The sequence below is a fragment of the Macrobrachium nipponense genome, chromosome 1 (assembly GCF_015104395.2).
Source record: "Macrobrachium nipponense isolate FS-2020 chromosome 1, ASM1510439v2, whole genome shotgun sequence".
NCBI lineage: Eukaryota > Metazoa > Arthropoda > Malacostraca > Decapoda > Palaemonidae > Macrobrachium > Macrobrachium nipponense.
This window is the reverse complement of record NC_087200.1, coordinates 5,622,946-5,643,135: the sequence shown is the minus strand read 5'-3', so window position 1 is coordinate 5,643,135 and position 20,190 is coordinate 5,622,946. Positions and strand designations below refer to the sequence as shown.

General features: G+C 43.4%; 1 protein-coding gene across 1 annotated transcript in view; it reads right to left on the bottom strand.

The window, feature by feature from the left end:
• LOC135219104 (NAD-dependent protein deacylase-like) overlaps positions 1 to 20,190 on the bottom strand; it is a 182,262-nt gene that overhangs the window by 111,784 nt on the left and 50,288 nt on the right. The window contains exon 3 of the mRNA XM_064255546.1: positions 741 to 955. Within this exon, the coding sequence (XP_064111616.1) occupies positions 741 to 955 (215 nt within the window). The remainder of the gene's footprint in view (positions 1 to 740; positions 956 to 20,190) is intronic.

Sequence of the window (20,190 nt, the reverse complement as noted above, 5' to 3'; positions counted from 1 at the left end):
TCACCAAAAACAAAAGCTACCAATATTATAAGAGTACTTCACCAAATAACTCCAACAATGAGTGACTACTGAAACTGTGTTAACAGTACCAGCCGGCAGAAACAACTGATTTTCGTACGGTGTTGGTTCCTCACTCCCCTGATAGTGGGCAGGGGGTATCACCTGACAAAACAAACTAGCACTACCACGAATTTCACAAATTCTAGCTGCCGACAGTTTAGAAACTATAGCTATGTAACTACTTGGTAAGTTGCATACATAAAAAGGAATTTCACAACAATGAGAAAGAGATAGAATAATGAAGTTCTTAAAAATGAGGTTAAGAAGACTTCTAAAAATAGATTGGTCAGAAGGGGAAAAGATGAGAGAAATAGTATGTATGTAATCTTCACACTCTCCTGTATTTTTACCAACCATTTAAGGGTAATGTACTAAGCTAACTTTTAAATGAAATTACAGTAACTTTAATTTCATTTAAAACTTAGCTTAATACCTACTTAAGGTGCATGATTAGGGTCATATTTATTGTTCAAACTCTAGAATTAAGTATTTATTAGCATTTTTAGAGTCCGTGCCAAACTTACGCGAAGTCACCCTCGCGCGAGGGGGCCTGGAACCTAACCTTGTTCAAGTTCAGGGTATGAGTGTACATACAATGCTCGAAAAAACTTGGTCATAAACTGTAATTATAAAGATTTTATAAATATCACCCAATGTTTGTGAGAAATATTTTTACTAACCCTTTTCCTGCAAGTGCTTCACAAATAGGACTGTCTGTGTTTGCCTTGACCTCACCACACTTGGTGCACTGTGTGCGGAACAATGACCCATGAAGTTCAATTATTTTTTCAGACCCAGCCTTGCGATGAAGTTCATCAATATTTTGTGTGATAACAACTAATCGACGTCCTTCAGCTTCAAGATGCTTTTCAGCTACTGCTAGTGTAAGATGTGCCTGCAACACATTCAAGATAAAAGATGAAGTCTGAAATTATACCCTGAAAATCCATCTACAAAAAATATAAAAACTTAATTTAAGATCTATTTTTTAAATACTTACCTCTCTATTATATTGATTTGACTACAGCAACAGCAGTAATTTGACAAATTGAATAAAAACACGAGAACACACAGTTTTCTTGGAATACGTACCCATCATTTTCTATCCATCCATTCCCCAACCCCCACCAGGGAACCGATAGGTACAAACACTCAGAGCCACTCAACCTACTTCTGTCTACTTTCAATGTGGGAAAGAAGGGATGGCAATTTATATAATGGAGAGGTAAGTATTTAAAAAATAAATTTTAAATACAGTATTTATAGGTTTTAAATAAACCTTACCTCTCCATTATAATAGCCAATTCCCGCATTTGAAAAGGAGGTAGGCAAAGTGGAAATCAGCCAACCCTTTAAAGGTACTTAGTAACAAAATATTTTTTACAAAAGTGTTTGTTTACCCAGTGAATTTAATCCATTGGCCATTACTGCCACCTTAGGAGAAATGTCACTCAGGTACAAGATCCTCGTCATGAAGATAGCTGAGGTCTCTTTGGAGGGTGCCCCCTTCAGCAGAAAGAGGGGTAGGATTACTGTGCCAAAACCCTGCAGACCCAATGATGAATTACTAACAAGTGCATAAGTAAAAAAGGTATACATACTGTACTCCAGTAGCATATACTTAACTCCTTCTCTGAAAATCCATATTTAGGCTAAAAACCAAGTAACATCAGTCCCCACTACTCCCCAGTTCATCCTGTGGAGGAAATAGAGGAATCCTCACTTGGAGGGGAATTGCTTCTTAAGGATTATGAGGTAGATATTGATACTGAAAGAACCTTGCTGAACCCAGAAGGATAAGGTACACAATCTTCAAGTAGCCATGTGGGAAACATTATAAAAATAAGTCAATCCCCCATGGAGCTTTCAGAAGCTGATAAGGATCCTTCCCCCAAAAAGGATCCACCTAAACCCAATGGAAATGACAACAGTTTCAGAGGGTTTTAGTAATTCACCCAGGACCTCTGTTCCCCTGGAGAACAGGCAGCTGCAACTCAGCTGTAGATACTCAGTCAGGTTATGCAAGCTCCCCCAAACGGGATACACAGTTTGCGGTATTTGATCAGTTCCGTAAGGAAATGATGAATAACATCAAAGATGCCCCTGTCAATGACGGCAACGGATAATGGACATATGGCAACAAATAATGGACATACTGCACAATTCTGGACAACAAATTAAAGAAATCAAGTCAGTGATGTAAAAACCAAAATGTAAATGCCTTGCATCTTGCAACAGAATAGGGAGATTGGAAACCAAATCTGCCCAAACAAGAGCTAAGGGTACAATCCCAACTGGAAGCAGCAAAGTGGCCAGTTTGGATTAAGAGTCTTGATCAAAACATAAAGGAGACTCCAAAATCTTACTCTGATACTGATAATCCTTGGCTAGATGCCTCAATGTGAATTTTCTCTCCAGATGTTATCTCATCAATGAGAGAAAGACCATGATAAGAGGTTATACATGTTGAGTTTAGAGACAGGGCAGCATTTCCTAATACAGAACGGCGGCTGATACCATCTTCGCCAGACATGGAGAAACCTCAAAAGGAAACTATTCTCTTACCTGGGAATATATATAATTGAAAGCTGTAGACAACACTCTTTACCAGGTGAATGGGAAATGAATCTATACTTATATTATGAATAAAACTTAGGTTGCTAATTATGTACCACCAGCCTTCTGCACCTTCACATTTAAAATATTGTCATGATACAATAAAGTTTTATACATACTTACCTGGCAGATATATACTTAGCTATAGACTCCGTCGTCCCCGACAGAAATTCGAATTTCGCGGCACACGCTACAGGTAGGTCAGGTGATCTACCGCCACTGCCGCTGGGTGGCAGAACTAGGAACCATCCCATTTTCTAAGACAGATTTGCTCTTCCACCTGTCTCCTGAGGGGAGGCTGGGTGGGCCATTTAATAGTATGTATATATCTGCCAGGTAAGTATGTATAAAACTTTATTGTATCATGACAATATCATTTTTATACATTCAACTTCCCTGGCAGATATATACTTAGCTGATTGGCACCTTTGGCGGAGGGTAAGAGACAGCTAATTACTGAATAGACAGGGAACAACATACGTTGTAGGTAACAAAAATATAAGAAACCTTGGTTCCTACCTGTGTCGGCGAAAGACTTCATGGCTACTTCCTAGGAGCTTACATCGCCTCAAGAGCCTAGCGAGGTAGTGACCTCATGCTAAGAATTCTTGATGGTCTGTCGATGGGGTCTTATCCACTTACTCGACAGAACCTAAGGATCTTTGTCAATGGGGTCCTATCCACTTACATGACAAAACACCTTGCCATATGGCATCATTAAGGAGCATAACACCGATCCCGATCACCTGATCCTAATACCGGGGTTAGTACTACGATTGAAAGGAGTTATCCCCCCCAACATCCTTTCAAACGACCATAAAAAACTCAAAACCAAACAATCTTTTAGTTAAAAACAATATTATTTAAGGATCAGTACCAGCTCCCTGTCCCAGCACGGTATCCGCTGATACATAAGGTCCAAGAGAAAAACACTTTTCATAAGTCACTCTGACGTCTTTTAAGTAGTGGGAGGCAAATACCGAGTTGCATCTCCAATATGTTGCTGCTAATATGTCTTTCATTGACATATTTCTATTAAAGGCTAGGGAAGTTGCAATTGCACGGACTTTGTGTGCTCTAACCCTAAGCAGCTTAAATGTTTTCCTCTTGGCATTTCATGTGAGCCTCGTTATCACATTTCTTACGAAGAATGCTAATGCGTTCTTCGACATTTGCCTCTTCGGGTTCCTTACCGCGCACCATAGGCTCTGATTACAACCTTGAAGTTGACTCTTTCTCTTCAGATAAAACTTCAGTGCTCTGACCGGACAGAGAGACCTTTCTGTTTCTCTACCCACAAGGGGAGAGAGGCCCTTGATTTCAAAACTTCTGGCCAAGGCTTAGAAGGATTCTCATTCTTGGCCAAAAAAACAAAGTTGGAAAGAGACAACAGCAGAATCTCCTCTAAAACCTACCCGAGAGTCTAATGCATGTATCTCACTGACCCTCTTGGCGGCCGTCGCGAGGGTCAAGAGAAAAATGCACTTCCTCAAGAGGTCTCTAAAGGATGCTATCAGGTGGTTCGAAAGTATCCGAAGAGAGAAACTGGAGGACCACATCTAGGTTCCAACTTGGAGTGATAAAGGATTTAGACTTTGTAGTACCAAAGGATCTTATCAAATCATGGAGATCCTTATTGTCTTCTATGTTAAGGCCCCTGTTTCTAAATACAGCCGAGAGCATACTTCTATAACCTTTTATGGTAGAAACAGCTAAACGTGATTCCTCTCTAAGGAAGATAAGGAAATCAGCAATTTCGGTCACAGAGGTATCGGAAGAGGACAGCTTCTTCGACCTACACCATCTACGGAAGACTTCCCACTTCGATTGATAGACCCGCAGAGTAGAGGACCTGCGGGCTCTGGCAATTGCGCTTGCAGCTTTTCGCGAAAAGCCTCTCGCTCTGACAAGTCTTTCGATAGTCGAAAGGCAGTCAGGGAGAGAGCGTGGATGTTTCCGTGATATCTCTCGAAGTGGGTTGTTTGAGCAGATCTGTCCTCATGGGAAGAGATCTGGGGAAGTCCACCGTCCATTCCAGTACCTCTGTGAACCAATCTCGAGCGGGCCAATATGGGCGATTAGAGTCAGTTTCGTCGCCTCCGAGGAACGGAACTTTCTTAACACTTCCCCCAGAATCTTGAACGGGGCAAAAGCGTAGGATCTATGCCCGACCAGTCCATGAGAAAAGCATCTATCGCTATTGCTCTTGGATCTTCTACAATGGAGCAAAAAAAGTTTTCCTATCCGTTCTGGAGAGAAACGTGGCGAACAGGTCTATCTGAGGCTTCCCCCAGAGAGACCAGAGCTTTCGGCAGGACTTCGGAGTGTAGGGTCCACTCTGTTGGAAGGACCTGGTTCTTCCTGCTGAGTCCTGTCTGCTCTGACATTTTTTGTCCTTGTACAAACCTTGTCAGCAATACAGTGCCTCGTTCCTCTGCCCATATCAAGAGGTCTTTCGCTATCTTGTATAGTGTAAGCGAGTGAGTCCCCCCCTGTTTTCAGATGTAAGCTAGAGCCGTGGTATTGTCCGAATTTACCTGGACTACCACGCCTCTGACCTCCGACTCGAAGTACTTCAAGGCTAGATGAACTGCCATAAGTTCTTTTACATTTATATGCCAGCACACCTGTTCTCCTGTCCAGGTTCCTGACACTTCCTTCTTTCCTAGAGTTGCTCCCCATCCGTTTCCGAGGCGTCGGAAAACAACACTAGGAGAGGGTTCCGAATCGCAAGGGATATGCCTTCGTTCTTCTGAAGCGGGGTTGGTTAAACCACCACCTCAGGTCTAAGTTTTATTTCTTGAAGAATGGGAAACTGATCCGAAAGATCCCCTTTCTTTCTGTCCCACATTCTTTGCAGGTAAAATTGCAGAGGTCTCAGATTGAGCCTCCCTAGGGAAACGAACTGCTCCAGCGACGAAAGGGTGCCCAGAAGACTTAACCATTCCCTCGCTAAGCTTCGTTGTTTCCCTAAGAAGTTTGATACTTTCTCCAAGCCTCGAGCAATTCTGTCTTGCGATGGAAATGCTCGAAAACCCTGAGAATCCATCTGAATCCCAAGATAGACAATGGTCTTGGCTGGGGACGGCCATCTGAGACTTCTCGAGGTTCACGAGCAGTCCGAGTGAGCGAACGAGATTCAACGTCTGTCTACGTCCTCCAAACATTGTTCTTTTGACTTGGCCCTTATTAGCCAGTCGTTCCAGATAGAGGGATATGTTCACCCCCTCCAGATGAAGCCACCGTGCTACGTTCCTCATCAGGTTGGTGAACACTTGAGGAGCCGTAGACAGGCCGAAGCACATGGCCCTGAATTGAAAGACCCTTCCCTGCATCATGAATCGTAGATATTTCCTCGATGACGGATGAAGAGGGACGTGAAAATATGCGTCTTGTAGATCCAAGGAGGCCATCCAATCTCCTGGACGCAGGGCCGCTAGCACCGATTTGGATGTTTCCATAGAGAACTTCTGTTTCTCTACGAATCGTTCAGTGCGCTCACATCCAGGACAGGTCTCCACCCTGCCCGAGGCTTTCGGAACTAGGAACAGTCGATTGTAAAAGCCCTGAGAGTGTGGATCCGGTACTAATTCTATGGCCTCCTTGTCCAACATTTGTTCTACTAATTGCAGAAGGATCTTCCTCTTGACAGGGTCCGCGTACTTCGCCGACAGTTCTCTCGGAATAGACGTCAAGGGAGGTCTGTCCCTGAGGGGGATGAGATATCCTCTCCTCACAATTGAGAGGGACCAGTTGTCCGCCCCTCTCGACGTCCATTCTTCTGCAAAATTCAGTAGTCTGGCGCCTACTGGTGTTTGGAGGAATTGAGGTTCATTTGCTTTTCTTGGTAGGTCTAAAGGCAGAAGCCCTACCTCTTCTTTCTGCTCCTCTCTTCTGCCGGAGAGACAGCTTTCGTAAGAAAAGAACTGAATACAGTTCTCTTCTTAAGTATTCCCGCCCCGAAAAGGGAGGCCACTTCTCCTGATCCATCTTGCACTGCTTTATCCATACAAGTCAAAATACTATTAAGGATATCGGGGCTCAGTTGTTCATTGTCTTGTGTCCTCTTGGCCATCACCCCAAGGGACCAGTCCAGAAAGTTGAAAACTTCCAAGACATGGAACAATCCCTTGAGGAGATGGTCCATTTCAGACATTCCCCAAGTTGTCTTGGCTGAAGAAAGAGAGTGTCTCCTTGACGCGTCCATCAGCGTTGAGAAATCTGCCTCTGCAGTAGCTGGGAGGGCGAGTCCCATTGCTTCGCCTGTCTCATACCAGATACCCCTCCTCCCAGAAAGTCTGGAGGGAGGGCAGGTAAAGACAGTCTTTCCCGCCTCTTTCTTGGAGTTAAGCCAATTTCCAAAAGACTTCAAAGCCTTCTTCATGGAAATTGTCGGCCGCATCTTCAAGAAGGAGGACGACTTTGCGGTTTTCGCGCTCGTGAAACCAGCGGACCGAGGAGAAGGAGGAGCGGCAGGACTCAATGAATCTCCAAATTCTTGGAGTAAAAGCGCAGCCAACGCTTTGTAGTCTGATAGTCCCGCCGCTTTTTGATCTTCGGTGTCAGAGACATCTTCTAATGCAAGTTCCACCGGAGAATCCTTATTAGCCAAGGGAGAACGTCTCTTCTCGCAAGGTGAAGGACTCTTCACAGGATCAACTCCCTCCCGACAAGGTCGACGGCCGCCTGTGCGACATCTTGTGTCCCTGTCGGGAGAATGCCGATCCTGAGAAAAAACCCGATCATCATCTAAGCCCTCCTGACAAGAATGACAAGAATGCATTCTTCTCAGGAGACAGCTGTGCTTGCAGCAGATTTTCACCAGAAACGGACATATCGTGAACAGGACGACGGCCGCCTGTGCGACGTCTTTCGTCTCTGTCCAGAGAAACCCGTTCCTGGTCCAAATCATAAAGAGACGCTTCCTGGTTGATTTCTCCGTATTGTTCTTTTGAAGAAAATCTTTCAATGCGCTTGGACGTATCTGTCCGTCTTGGACTGTGTCGTCTGTCCGAGCTGTCCACATATGGAACTTGGCGCTTGGCTGGTGTCATTCCAGTACGACACTTCTGCCTGTCCGTCTTGTCCGCTTCTGGCTCCTGGCGCCCGGACGGAGTTGCCTGCGCACGACGTTTTGTCCTATCCAGGCTGTCCGCCTTGCCACAGCTGTCCGCGGTAGGCACGAATCGCTTGAACATAGTTGTCCGCATAGGACATATCTGCCTGTCCGGGCTGTCCGCTTCTGGCGAATGGTGTCTGGTTGGCGCCGTCCGCGTAGGACACTTTTTCCCGTCCGAATAGTCCAATTCTGGCGCAGAGCGCCTGGGTGGTTCTGTCCGACTCGGACACTGTTCATCATTGTCCGTATGTTGCGTCTCAATTCTATGAGTTTTCATCCTTCTTTCTTTATTCCTCTCTCTACTCGTACGAGGAGTAGAGGAGATAAGTCTGGAGTCCGGAACGCCCTTCGGACGAGATCTCTTAACCGGAAGAAAATCGTCCTTTTTCCTCGGGAGGTCTTTTCTCAATACTCCTACTAAAGAGGAAATCTGCTCCTGCATTTTAAGTAGGATGTCCATCGCGGTTTCTTCCTTCTCTTTGTCATGAATAGGAGAATGCGCTCTGGAAGGTGTAGGAGATCGAGATATTGTCCTTTTGGCTCTTTTCCTCTCGTAGGGAGAATCGTCCGGAAAACATTCCGGGCTCGAGTCCATTGTCGGAGCTTTCCAACTCCTCTTGATCGGACGCGACAGTTCGTCGGAAGTCCATCCACTTCTTCGAGGAGACGAATCGGATGACGAAAAGCGCTCTTTCAGGATGCCTTTCCAATGGCGATCCTTGGCAGTCTGGGACGCTACAGATTCTGCCGAGGGGACGCCTGACCGGTGGGGATTCTCCGTAACCTCCGTACGACTGTCGACATTCCTTCTCCTCTGAGCCTGGGAGCTTGGAAGAGGTCTAGGTCTGGGAGCGAGACAGAGCCAATCAGACGCACCCTCCACTACACTGGGGACACTTATGTCACTTTCCACATTCTTACCTTTAAGAGCTTGCATTTCAAGCTCCATCCTTCTTAATGCGGTCTTCAGATTGCAATCTCCGCAGCGAACTTGCAACATCTGCTACGGGAGAGGTTGATACTGCATGTGAGGAGCAATTACTTGTTAGGTTAGTTATACTAACTGCTCGTTAGAGCGTGATCTACTCATACTTCTAGAGACAGCCTTTCTAACCCTATCTCTCTCTAGTTTCCTTAAGTAGGTAACTTTTAGTTTCTTTCTTCCAGTCCTTCCTCATGCATATTCACACATTCATCACACGTGTTATTTCTCGTGCATTCATATCCCCTACACTTCTTGCATACCTTGTGAGGATCTAACGACACTTTCGGTAGCCTCACCAAACAACCCTCATTCATACATCTTCTAACTTTGCAGCTAGAATCAGACATTTTTGAGCAAAATCCAAAGCCAAAATCCAAAAAACGTTCCACAAAAGCGTATGTCATACCACAGATCCAAATACGTCACCAAAAAGACAGTCCAGAAGATCAACGGCGATGAAAAACGAAATCCAAGTCAGGAGGTAACAACAACAATGTTATGGCTACCCTCGACAGAGCAAATCTGTCTTAGAAAATGGGATGGTTCCTAGTTCTGCCACCCAGCGGCAGTGGCGGTAGATCACCTGACCTACCTGTAGCGTGTGCCGCGAAATTCGAATTTCTGTCGGGGACGACGGAGTCTATAGCTAAGTATATATCTGCCAGGGAAGTTGAATGTATAAAAATAATAAACCATGTGAAAGCACACTTTCAAAATTATGTAATAACTAGAAAGTGGGAACCATTTGCTTCGGTTATCCCAGTTTTAAAACTCTCCACCGAAAAATGGGCAATGATTCAACATCCTTTTGATACGAAAAAACTCCCCTTAGATATTGCAACTCGGCAATTTGGTACCCCAATGAGAAGGATATCAGAAGATACTTCAGCATCAAAGTTTCATGCTGAGACCCACTTCCTTAGTATCTTAACCACTTCCTCCTTGCTAGAAGTTGCCATAAAAAGCTTCCAGAAGAATCCAGGACAATTTTTGCTGCTGTGGCTAAAAGTCGTAAGAGAACATTATGGGAAACACTCAATGACTTTTTAGATTGGTGCATAAAAGCGTTTGTGGAGGTACGTATTGGAAAACTCAAACAAGTCACTTCCCAATGTGTAATGCCTTCTGTCGGGACCTGTTTGAGGGTTCTATTGTGACTGAAGTCTAAGAGCAGGTATATCAAAAAAATTGTACAGAGTATGCTCTCCTGGAAAAAGATTTCAGGAAACAAAAAGCCAGAAATTTCCCCTTACCAATCCAATAAAGGCTCACTTTGATAAAAAATCATATAAGCCTTCAGTCACCACAAATAGCTCTCCTCATAAGCAGGTAGGTGGTTAGAAAGGCCAACTCCCTCAAAAGGGACAACAGTCTACTCAGCAGAAGATCCAAAAAAAACCATCTTATAAAGGAAAAGGAAAAGCAACACCTGGAATGCCCATCAAGGGCTAAGGTAGAGGAAGAGGGAGATACCAATAGGAATTGTTTGGTCGGGGGTCAGCTTCAAAGATATCACAAGGAATGGAAGTCTTCTCCTTGAGGACACAGCATTAGGCAGCCCCTGGTTATCGGCGGGTTCCGTTCTCAGCGGGGTGCTAATAAGCAAAAAACGCCATTAACCGAAACTCATGGATTTATGAAGCCAAGTTTCAGTTAATGATGTCATAACTCTACTTTTGGCACCTTAAGGCGGCAATAACCAAAGCTTGACCTGTTTAAGTATGTTCAGTCATTCCCAAAGGGACCTGGATGGTTTCCATAGATCTGAAAGATATGTACTGGCATGTCCCTTTTGCTGTTCCCTTCCACCCCTTCCTAGGGTTCTGGATTGGGAAAAATACATGCAGGTTCAAAGTCATGCCTTTTGGGCTAAACATTGCCCCAAGAATCTTTACAAAATTGGTAACAGTAGTTGTCCGAGAACTCAGGAAAGAAGTAATACATCTAATAGCTTATTTAGATGACTGGTTAATTTGGAAGGCCACAAAAGAAAAGTGCTTGAAAAACCTAAGAGCAGTGGTCAACAGACTCTAGTCAAAAGATTTGGAAAAATCCCGCATCACACCCAGCAGACAGTTTCAGTGGCTGGGAATGTGATGGGATACTGTTCACAGCCTTTTGTACCTCCTCAAAACTATTATTATAAAGTTATGATTTACCAGCCCAATGAGTGTAACTAGACTCTTACAGTGTTCTGCCCTCCAAAAAATTTTTAAAAATGCAACAGAATAAGGAAAAACCTCAAAAGGTTCCAGACACAGCCCATCATTTCCAGATGGTAGTTAGAATGTATGATGGGTCTGCTGCCATTTGCATTAGTAACAGATCCAATACTACTCTAATTGCAACTAAAAAAACCTTGGCTGTTACACATAAGAAAAAAGATGTGCGACAAATCTCAAAATGAATAAAAGTTGGGGAGAAACTTCGGCCATGGACCTGGAAGGAATCTCTGGCAAAACAGGCCACCCTGACTCCTCCATCTGTGTAGTATATTGTGTAATGTAGACCTTTTAGGATTATATGTTCTACCGCATGTTGTCTGTGATGTTCAGGGGTTCAGTGAATGCCCACCTATTTGTGGTTTTGGATTCATGGCTTCATCTATTCGTAGATTTTTTGTGGGACATATTCACATTATTTACAGAAAATTCGCCTGTTCGCAGAACTTTTCAGAAAGAAATATTGACTACCTAATTACTGTACGTATTGCCACATTTTTATGAATAAATGCATTTGTGATAAAACTATTAAAATATTCAGGTACATATAAGCATTTTTAGCAGGGTTGTTTGAACTATCTAAATTGGCAGTTACAAGTATTTTTAGAGGGGTGTGGGTGTCAAGTATTAGCAGATTTTAGCTATTTGCAGGGGGCTGAATACAAATTCCCCACGAATCCCAGTTGTCGATTGAATATATGAGTATGTAACTTTTTGATGAATATTTCAAGTGTGCAGATTTTAATTTTATTCATATTCCAAGTTGGAGGAAATTTTATTATTGAAGGTAGCTGTACATATAGTATTTATATTTACTGACTCGGAACAAACAATCTTCTGGATCTAATTGGGAAAGGTGGTCATAGAGTTAGTTAACCACATTCAACATGTAAAGGTGACTTTAATGATATTCTAAAGTCTCCTGAACATATTTATTTCCGTAATCAATGATAAACAGCACTGTTGCTTTATACAGTACAGTAAGAGTATGTCTATCAGCTCCCCAAGTAGTGTTCAATACTTTTTAATAAGATTTAATGCTCTTTTACATTTTAATTTCATGTCTGTTATGTGGGCTTTCCAGTTCAAATGAGTATCAAATACTAATCCCAAAAATTTTGCTGTTTGGCCAAGTATACTATGATTTCTAATTTTTAAATCTATTTCTTAACCTTTCTTCCACTTTTTTTTTTTATAAAACATGATTGCTTGAGTTTTATCAACCTGTCGAATTAAGTTATTGCTACCACTTTCATAAGTATTACTAAGTGGCAATTTCAATGGATAGAAATAGAATTTTCATTATGAAATAAAATTTTATTGCATACTTACCGAACAATTATACAGCTGTAGGTTCCCTACGAGTGGCGGACAATAGATTCAAAACTTCCGCGGTGGCGCCGCCATCACTGATGTAGGTGATGTCATCTCCCTCCACTCAAGGGAGCTACAGGTCCAACGGCCCAGGTAACATCAACTCGTTCTGCCTAGCCATACACCTGTGGGGAGGAGGGAGGTCTTTAAATTAATAATTGTTCAGTAAGTATGCAGTAAAATTTTATTTTATAATGAAAATTCCATTTTTATTGCAGTCTTACTGAAAAATTATACAGCTGATTACCCATTGCAAGGATGGGGGGCTGTGGATGTAAGCTTAATTCAAAAATAACATGATTCTTGAAAAAAGACCCAAAAGCCCTCTTAGTGCCTGTTGTACCTTACCTTGTAAGAGAGCTACTGCAAGTGAATACTGCCTCTGGTCGGTGCTCATCTTACGTAGTAGAAGGCTTGGAGTGTGACCAATGGCTGCCTGTACATGGAGTGGAATATCCTCATAGTCATGGTGTTCACCGCTGACTCAACAAAGATACAACAAAATATTGCCCTTGCCCTGGGCTAAGACCAGAAATAACCATCATGAAAACACAACTGTCACCTACACCGAGATAAAAACTTTTACCCACCAAAACTAAAACTAAAATGACTGGTGAGTACTCCAGGTACATTGTACCCCCCCGACTTCCCTTTAACTTGTCAACCTTGATACAATGCGAAACACAGGATAACAGAGGGAGCAACCCCCTATAGCATTTCCCCCAACTCCATGCCAGCTACCGAAGTGGACCAAGAGACTTCCGATCTTCAAACACTGTCTCGATTTCTTTCAAGTAAGGCGTAGCAAACACAGATTTAGACCTCCAAAAGATACTTTGGAGGATAGCGGATAGCGACAAGTTGTGTCGGAAAACGAGGGAAGTCACTACAGCTCGAACTTCGTGCGCTTTCACTCTCAGTAAAGGAAACACTGCGTCGTTAGCTTGAGAGTGTGCTTTGACAATTAATTCTCTAAGAAAAAAGGAGATAGCGTTTTTTGAGAGAGGACGAGAGGGATTTTTAACAGAGCACCACAAATTATTCAACTGACCTCTAATTTTCTCCATTCTGCAGAGGTAATATCTTAAAGCCCGCACGGGACATAAGAGCCTTTCTTCCTCTTCTTGGCCTATCAAGTCTGTCAGGTTCTTGAGAATGAAGTTACGTGGCCAAGGATTAGAAGGGTTCTCGTTTTTCGTGAGAAAATTGAGCTCCACGGAGCAAACTGCGCCACTTTAGGAAAATACCACCTTTTGTCCATCGCGTGTAGCTCGCTAACTCATCTAGCTGATGCTAATGCAACTAAAAATAATGTCTTCTTGGTGAGAAAGTAGCAACTCAAAAAAAGGAGGACCCGAAAGCCATTTAAGTACTATATCGAGATTCCATGCTATCGAGTCCTTTGACGATTTGGAAGTTTTGAACAATTTAATTAGATCAGAAAGATCACTATTCGTGGATAGGTCTAATCCTCTGTGTTTAAAAACTGAAGCCAGCATCACTCTGTACCCCTTAATAGTCAAAGGCGCTAAACGCTTAACGTCCCTTAAGAATAGAAGGAAATCCGCTATTTTGTTCACAGATGTTTCAGAAGAAGAGACTTTAGTTTGTTTACACCATTTTCGAAACACTCCCCATTTAGACTAGTATAGTCTGTTAGAAGAATCTCTTCTGCAGTTCGCGATAGCTTCTGCACCTCGTTTAAAAAAAACTTTCGCTGTGACGAGACTCCTGACAGTCTGAATCCTGTCAGTGCCAGAGCGGATAATCCTTGGAGGAACCTTGCAAAGTGCAGTTGTTTGAGTAGACATCTCTTTAATGGAAGAAGCCTGGGGAAATCTACGAGCAAGTCGAGGAGATCTGGGAACCATCCCTTCCTTGGCCAGAACGGAGTGACAAGTGTCAGTTAAACTTTTTCGTGAAGTGTCACTTTGTTTAGCACCTATCTTATTAGGCCGAACAGAAGAAAGGCATATGCTTCCAAGTCCGACCAGTCTAGTAACATTGCATTGACTGACCAAGCAAGAGGGTCTGGAACTGGAGAGCAGAACAGCAGAAGGCGGTTGTTCCTCGAAGTTGCAAATAGGTCTATCATCAGCTTCCCCAAAAGCTTCCATAGGTCTAAGCAGACCTTCGCATCGAGAGTCCATTCCAACGGCAGTACTTGGTGTCGTCGACTTAGTTCATCTGCCAACACATTCATTTTCCCTTGAACAAATCGAGGGATCAATGAAACTAGAAATTTTTCTGCCCACAGAAATAGATCTTTTGCAAGGTTGTAGAGGGTGAAGGAGTGTGTTCCCCCTTGTTTCCTGATGTAGAAAAGTGCTGTGGAGTTGTCTTCATGAACTGCTACCACCAGTCCCGTCACGAGATGAGAGAACACCTGAAGTCCCAGGTACAGTGATAATAAGTTCCTTCACGTTGATATGAAGAGAGCCCTGAGTTTTCGACCATTTCCCTGACGCTTTGTTCTTCCCCAACAGGGCTCCCCAACCTGCGTCAGATGCGTCTGAAAAGAACTGAAGGGTTGGTTAGAGTGGACAAAGCGAAAGACCCTCTACCAGTCTTGGTTTTAAAAGCCACCACGCTAAGTCCTCCTTGATTTCGTCTGTAATCGAGAATACTACTGTCGAGTCCGGTTGAGTCTTCCTGCACATGATGCCTTCAGGAAGAATTGTAGGGGCCTCATGTGCAGCCTTCCGAGTTTAAACTGTTCCACCAAAGCCAGTGTTCCAAATAGTAATAGAAAAGCACGAAAAACTCGAGAGTTCAGAGTCATCCCCCAAATAGAGAATGCTCTGAGTCAGAATTAGCTGAGATTTCTCCTCGTTTATAAGAAGACCTAACGAGTGAGTTAATGAAAGAGTCCTCTTGAGATCCTTCATACACTGACTTTCTGAAGAGAAGCGGAGAAGCCAGTCGTCTAGGTAGAGTGACACTGATGCTCAGGAGGTGTAACCACCAGGGGAGTCAGCACTTGCGTAAATACTTGCGGTGCTGTTGAAAGGCCGAAGCAAAGAGGTCAAAACTGGTAGGTCTTGCCCAAACACAAACCAAAGGTATTTCCAGGAGTCCTGGTGAATTAAGATGTGGAAGTATGCGTCATGCATATCCAGGGATACCATCCAATCCCCTTGGCATAGGGAATCCAACACCGAACGAGTCGTTTCCATATTGAATTTGGTCTTCTGAACGAACAAGTTCAGTGCGCTTACATCCAGTACAGGCCTCCAGCCCCCTGATGACTTGGGGACTACAAACACATGGTTGTAAAACCCCGGGGATGGTCTGTCGCTTATCTCCTCTATGACCGCCTTCTGCACGAGTCTCTATCTCTCGAGTTAAGGCTACAAATTTCTCCAACACTGGAGAGTAGGCGGGCAATGTGATGGGAACATTGGATAGAAGCAGAGTGTCTTTGAGAGGAATGGAGTAACCGAACCAGAGAACTTGGATCACCCACGACTCTGCCCCTCTGCGACTCCATTTGTCCCAGAAGAGGCTCAGTCTACACCCTACCGGAGCATGAAGGATTGAAGGATCACTTGGATGATTTGGTGTCGGGTTTGGTCAAGGACTTGGTTGGGTGTCGTAAGTTCAATCGAGGCCTGACGAATAGTCTAGACCTGCCCCCTCGAAAGGGTTTCCTCTGCAAGGGTGATTCCGAGGTGGTGGGAGTCACAGTCGAGGGTTTAACTTGCTTAGAAGACTGAGCAAGCATGTAGACTTCTTTTCCAATGCAGAAAGCTTCTTGGCCACTGTTTCTTCGGGGAACAGATGATTCTTGTCGAGAGGAGAAAACAAAAGGGCGGACTTCTGAGGTGAAGCGACTCCTCTCGAAACAGAAGAACACCAGAGCTGCCTTTTTGTGAGAGTTCTGCATGCAAAAAGAGAGGCCAGCTCATCGCAACCATCCTAAACTGATTTGTCAGACCACAACAAAACACCAAGCCAGTCCGATGCCAGGTCCTCCTGGAGAGTAGGACCGTCCTCTATTTTCATAACGAGGGCTCCGATCGTCCAGTCCAAGAAACTCATTATCTCCAAAATCTTGAAAATATTCTTCACCAAATGATCTACTTTGGGTGACGTAAAGAAAATTTTTGCTGCTGCAAATGCAGGCCTCCTATTTGCATCTACCAGGCCAGAGAAGTCCCCCTGGGAGGAGGCAGATACTCCCATGGAGGGGGCTTCTCCAGTTACATAGAACCTATATCTCTTCTTAATAAGTTTTGACGGAGGATAGGCAAAAGTTGCTTTCCCGAGCTCTCTCTTGAACTTCAACCAGTCTTCTATATCACGAAGCGATCATTTAGCCGCCTTAGAAAGTACGAGCTTCAGGAGAAGAGGATCGAAATTCTTCCTTCTCATCAGGAAGATGGAGAGGGATAGAGTCCACTTCTAAGTCCTCCTCGTCATCCAAAGAGATAGGTGACAGAGAGGGTTCTTGATTCGACTCATTGTTTGCTTTCTTTCATCCAGTTCATCAGCTCCTGCAATTGTCGATGTTGAAGAACTAGATTCTCGTCTTCTTGAGTTGAAGTCATAGCAACTGGGGTTGTGGACTTCAACACGATCAACACTGGAGGCCCCGCACCAGTCAAATTATCTGTCACATGCAAAGTCGAAGGTAAACTTTCGACAGCTTCATGAGTTGAAGATCTCGACGGACTCAGAATTGGTCGTTCCACAATCAAGTCAAAGGCGGCTGTCACTGTCGTGAGAGAATCCGAGGCAAAGTCCATGTAGCTACGCTACACAACAGGCAAGGGTTGTCTACTTCTCTGTTCCTCTTCACAGGGGGTGGAGAGAACACCTCTTCAGTCGAACATCTCTTCAACGGACAGGAGACTGAAGAATCACGCCGCTTACGATGTCTAACCGGCGACGAATCACCCGACCCTGCTGATAACTGATTCCCGAACAACACCTTTCCAATGGTGTTTAGTCAAATCCTGCAGTCGCACCACAGGATCGACGGAGGAAGCGACTGTCCGTGGGCAAACCCCGACAGTTTCCCTTGGACCTCCAGTATGTCTTCTCCCCAAGGCGGGGAAGCAAAACAGGAACCTTCGTCTAGGAGAACTATCAGGACAAACAGCCACCCCCTTGGATTGCACTGCACTGACACTTTTCACTTCACTAGAAGTCTTTGCCAAGAAAGACTTTACAGATAAACCTAACTGCATAACAGTATTATTGTTTTGTGGATGTGAGAAAAGCATTTGACAGACTAAACTACCTGAAGCTCTTCCTGAAGCTGCATAAAAGAGGTACACCCCTATGTCGAATTGGCATTTTACATTGCTGGTTCTCCACACAACAATTCTGTGTCAAATGGGATAACATATTATCGTACACCTTCGGCTCCCTAAACGGGCTTTAGCAAAGGGGCATTCTCTCTCCATACTTGTTTAATGCGTACACAGATGCCTTGAATGTCAGACTGAACTCACTCCCAATTGAATGCACTGTCAATGAAACAACTATAAACAACCTCTGTTATGCCGACGACATGGTTCTGATTTTCCCATCAGTAAAAGGTCTCCAACGACTCATCGACACTTGCCGCCAATATGCAGAGGATTTTGATATAAATTACAACAAAACCAAGACCCAGTGCATGCTGCTGCACCCGAGATCACTTAAGCATATTGCAGAGCCACAAATTTTCCTCGGAAACTATCGGCTGGAATTTGTGCACGAATTTCGGTATTTGGGTCACATTATCACAGACGACCTAAAAGATACGACAGACATTGAACAGAGGCGTTGTAAACTATGTGCAACTGACAACATGACTGCAAGGAGGTTTGCCTTCTGTCACCGAGATGTGAAACTGCTGCTCTTCCACTCTTACTGCTACAGTATCTATACCCGAGAAACCATGAGACGTATCACTGGTGTGCACAATGACATTTTGAGACGCCTCACAAACACTCCCCGCTACCACTCCATCACACAGATGTTCACAGAAAACCACCTGGACAATTTAAAAATCATTGCAAGGCGAACAATGTCCAGTCTGGTAACCCGAGTGAGAAACAGCACCAACTCGCTCATACAAAGCATCCTAAGGAGTGAAGCAAGAAGAAGATCTAAACTGTGGGAAAGATGGGAAAATGAGGCCTTTGTCCCTTAAAGGACTTAATCTCTGTATTGGGATGATGTCATCTGCAGATTCTGTCATTATATTATATCTATTGCTGATATTTTACTTTTTCATTAATGCTGTGAATACTATCAATTTAAAGTTTCTTACATTCAATTTTTGTATTTAGCCCTCTGGACCCAACTACTATAACCACCTAAGGTCTCTAGTTGAAATTTTAGTTATATAATCTGTGCACTAACTGTTTTAACTCTAAATGTATTTTTCATGTATCTAGATTGTGTATGTTACTGTCTGTACTTTGTATATTCCATGTATATGGCCCTGAGCTGAAATAAAGGATATTATTATTATTATTATTATTATTATTATTATTATTATTATTATTATTATTATTATTATTATTATTATTATTATTATTATTATTATTATTATTATTATTACATCAAATTTCTTTTCAAATTTGGACTCGAGGCTGGCAATGGTGTCAGGAGAAACTCCACAGGAAGTTGGCAAGGGAGTGACAGGTGCAGGAGTAGGAAGACTCAAGATCGGAGACATAATAAGAGGAGAAGAAGAAGGGATAGGAGCAGGTGCTTCGATAGAAGAAGCAGAAGCTATACTAGTCTTACTTTCAGCTCTGAGAGCCGCCTTCCTCTTCCTATCCCTAATTACCTTCCCCGAATGAGAAACAAATATTGTCCACTGTTGTTTACTTCAATCCTTGCATTCATCACAAGTAGACTCTCTAGAGCACTCACAACCCCTGCACTTAATGCACTTAGTGTGCGAATCGTATATTGGTTCAACTAACCTAGTTTTGCACCCTCCGGCACAAAACCTAACTCCTGAAGGACTAGAGTCCGACATAATGGTAAAGCCACAAAATTGCAGAAAAGAAATTCAGCTAACTAGCTTTAATCCCACATAACATGAAGTTGAATACTTCACCGATATTGGTAAGATATACTTCCCAACAAATAAATAAAATGTCTGCACAGACCACCGATGTTCACCACAAGCCGGCAGAGAACGAATCGATGTTACCTGGGCAGTTGTACCTGTAGCTCACTCGAGGGGAGGGAGATGACGTAACCTACATCACCGATGGCGGCGCCACCGCGGAAGTTTTGAATTTATTGTCTGCCATTCATAGGGAACCTACAGCAGTATAATTGTTTGGTAATGGGGATTTAACGCATGTTAGTTAGTGTTGTCAAGAAACTTATTTTTCTGAGGTAAGTGTATTAACAAAACCTGTAACTCAAGATTTCAAAAAAATGTGTGACCAAAGGTGTAACAGTGGACAGACACAAAGGACTTTCCTATGTACTGTATACCGAATATGATGCAGGCAAAATACAAACGTACCATATCAAGGCAGTCTTTGTGCTTCAATTTGAAGTGTAACCACCCATACACATTTTGCAAAAATAAAAAATCACAATTTTTGCAAGTAAATTTTATTTTTCCTAACTATACAAACCTGAGGTCCTTTACATAGGGATTACTTACGCCGTAGCTGGAATTATGGCCATTGAATCTTGAATAAGGTGGTTAGGCAGCAACTACCGTGTGGCAGGCGGGTAGGCTAGCCTGCCCGGATGTAAACACTCCACTTTGCCTTTCGGCCCAGGTACAGATTGAGGGGTGGCATGAGGTGGGCATATATGTAAAGTACCTCAGGTTTGTATAGTTA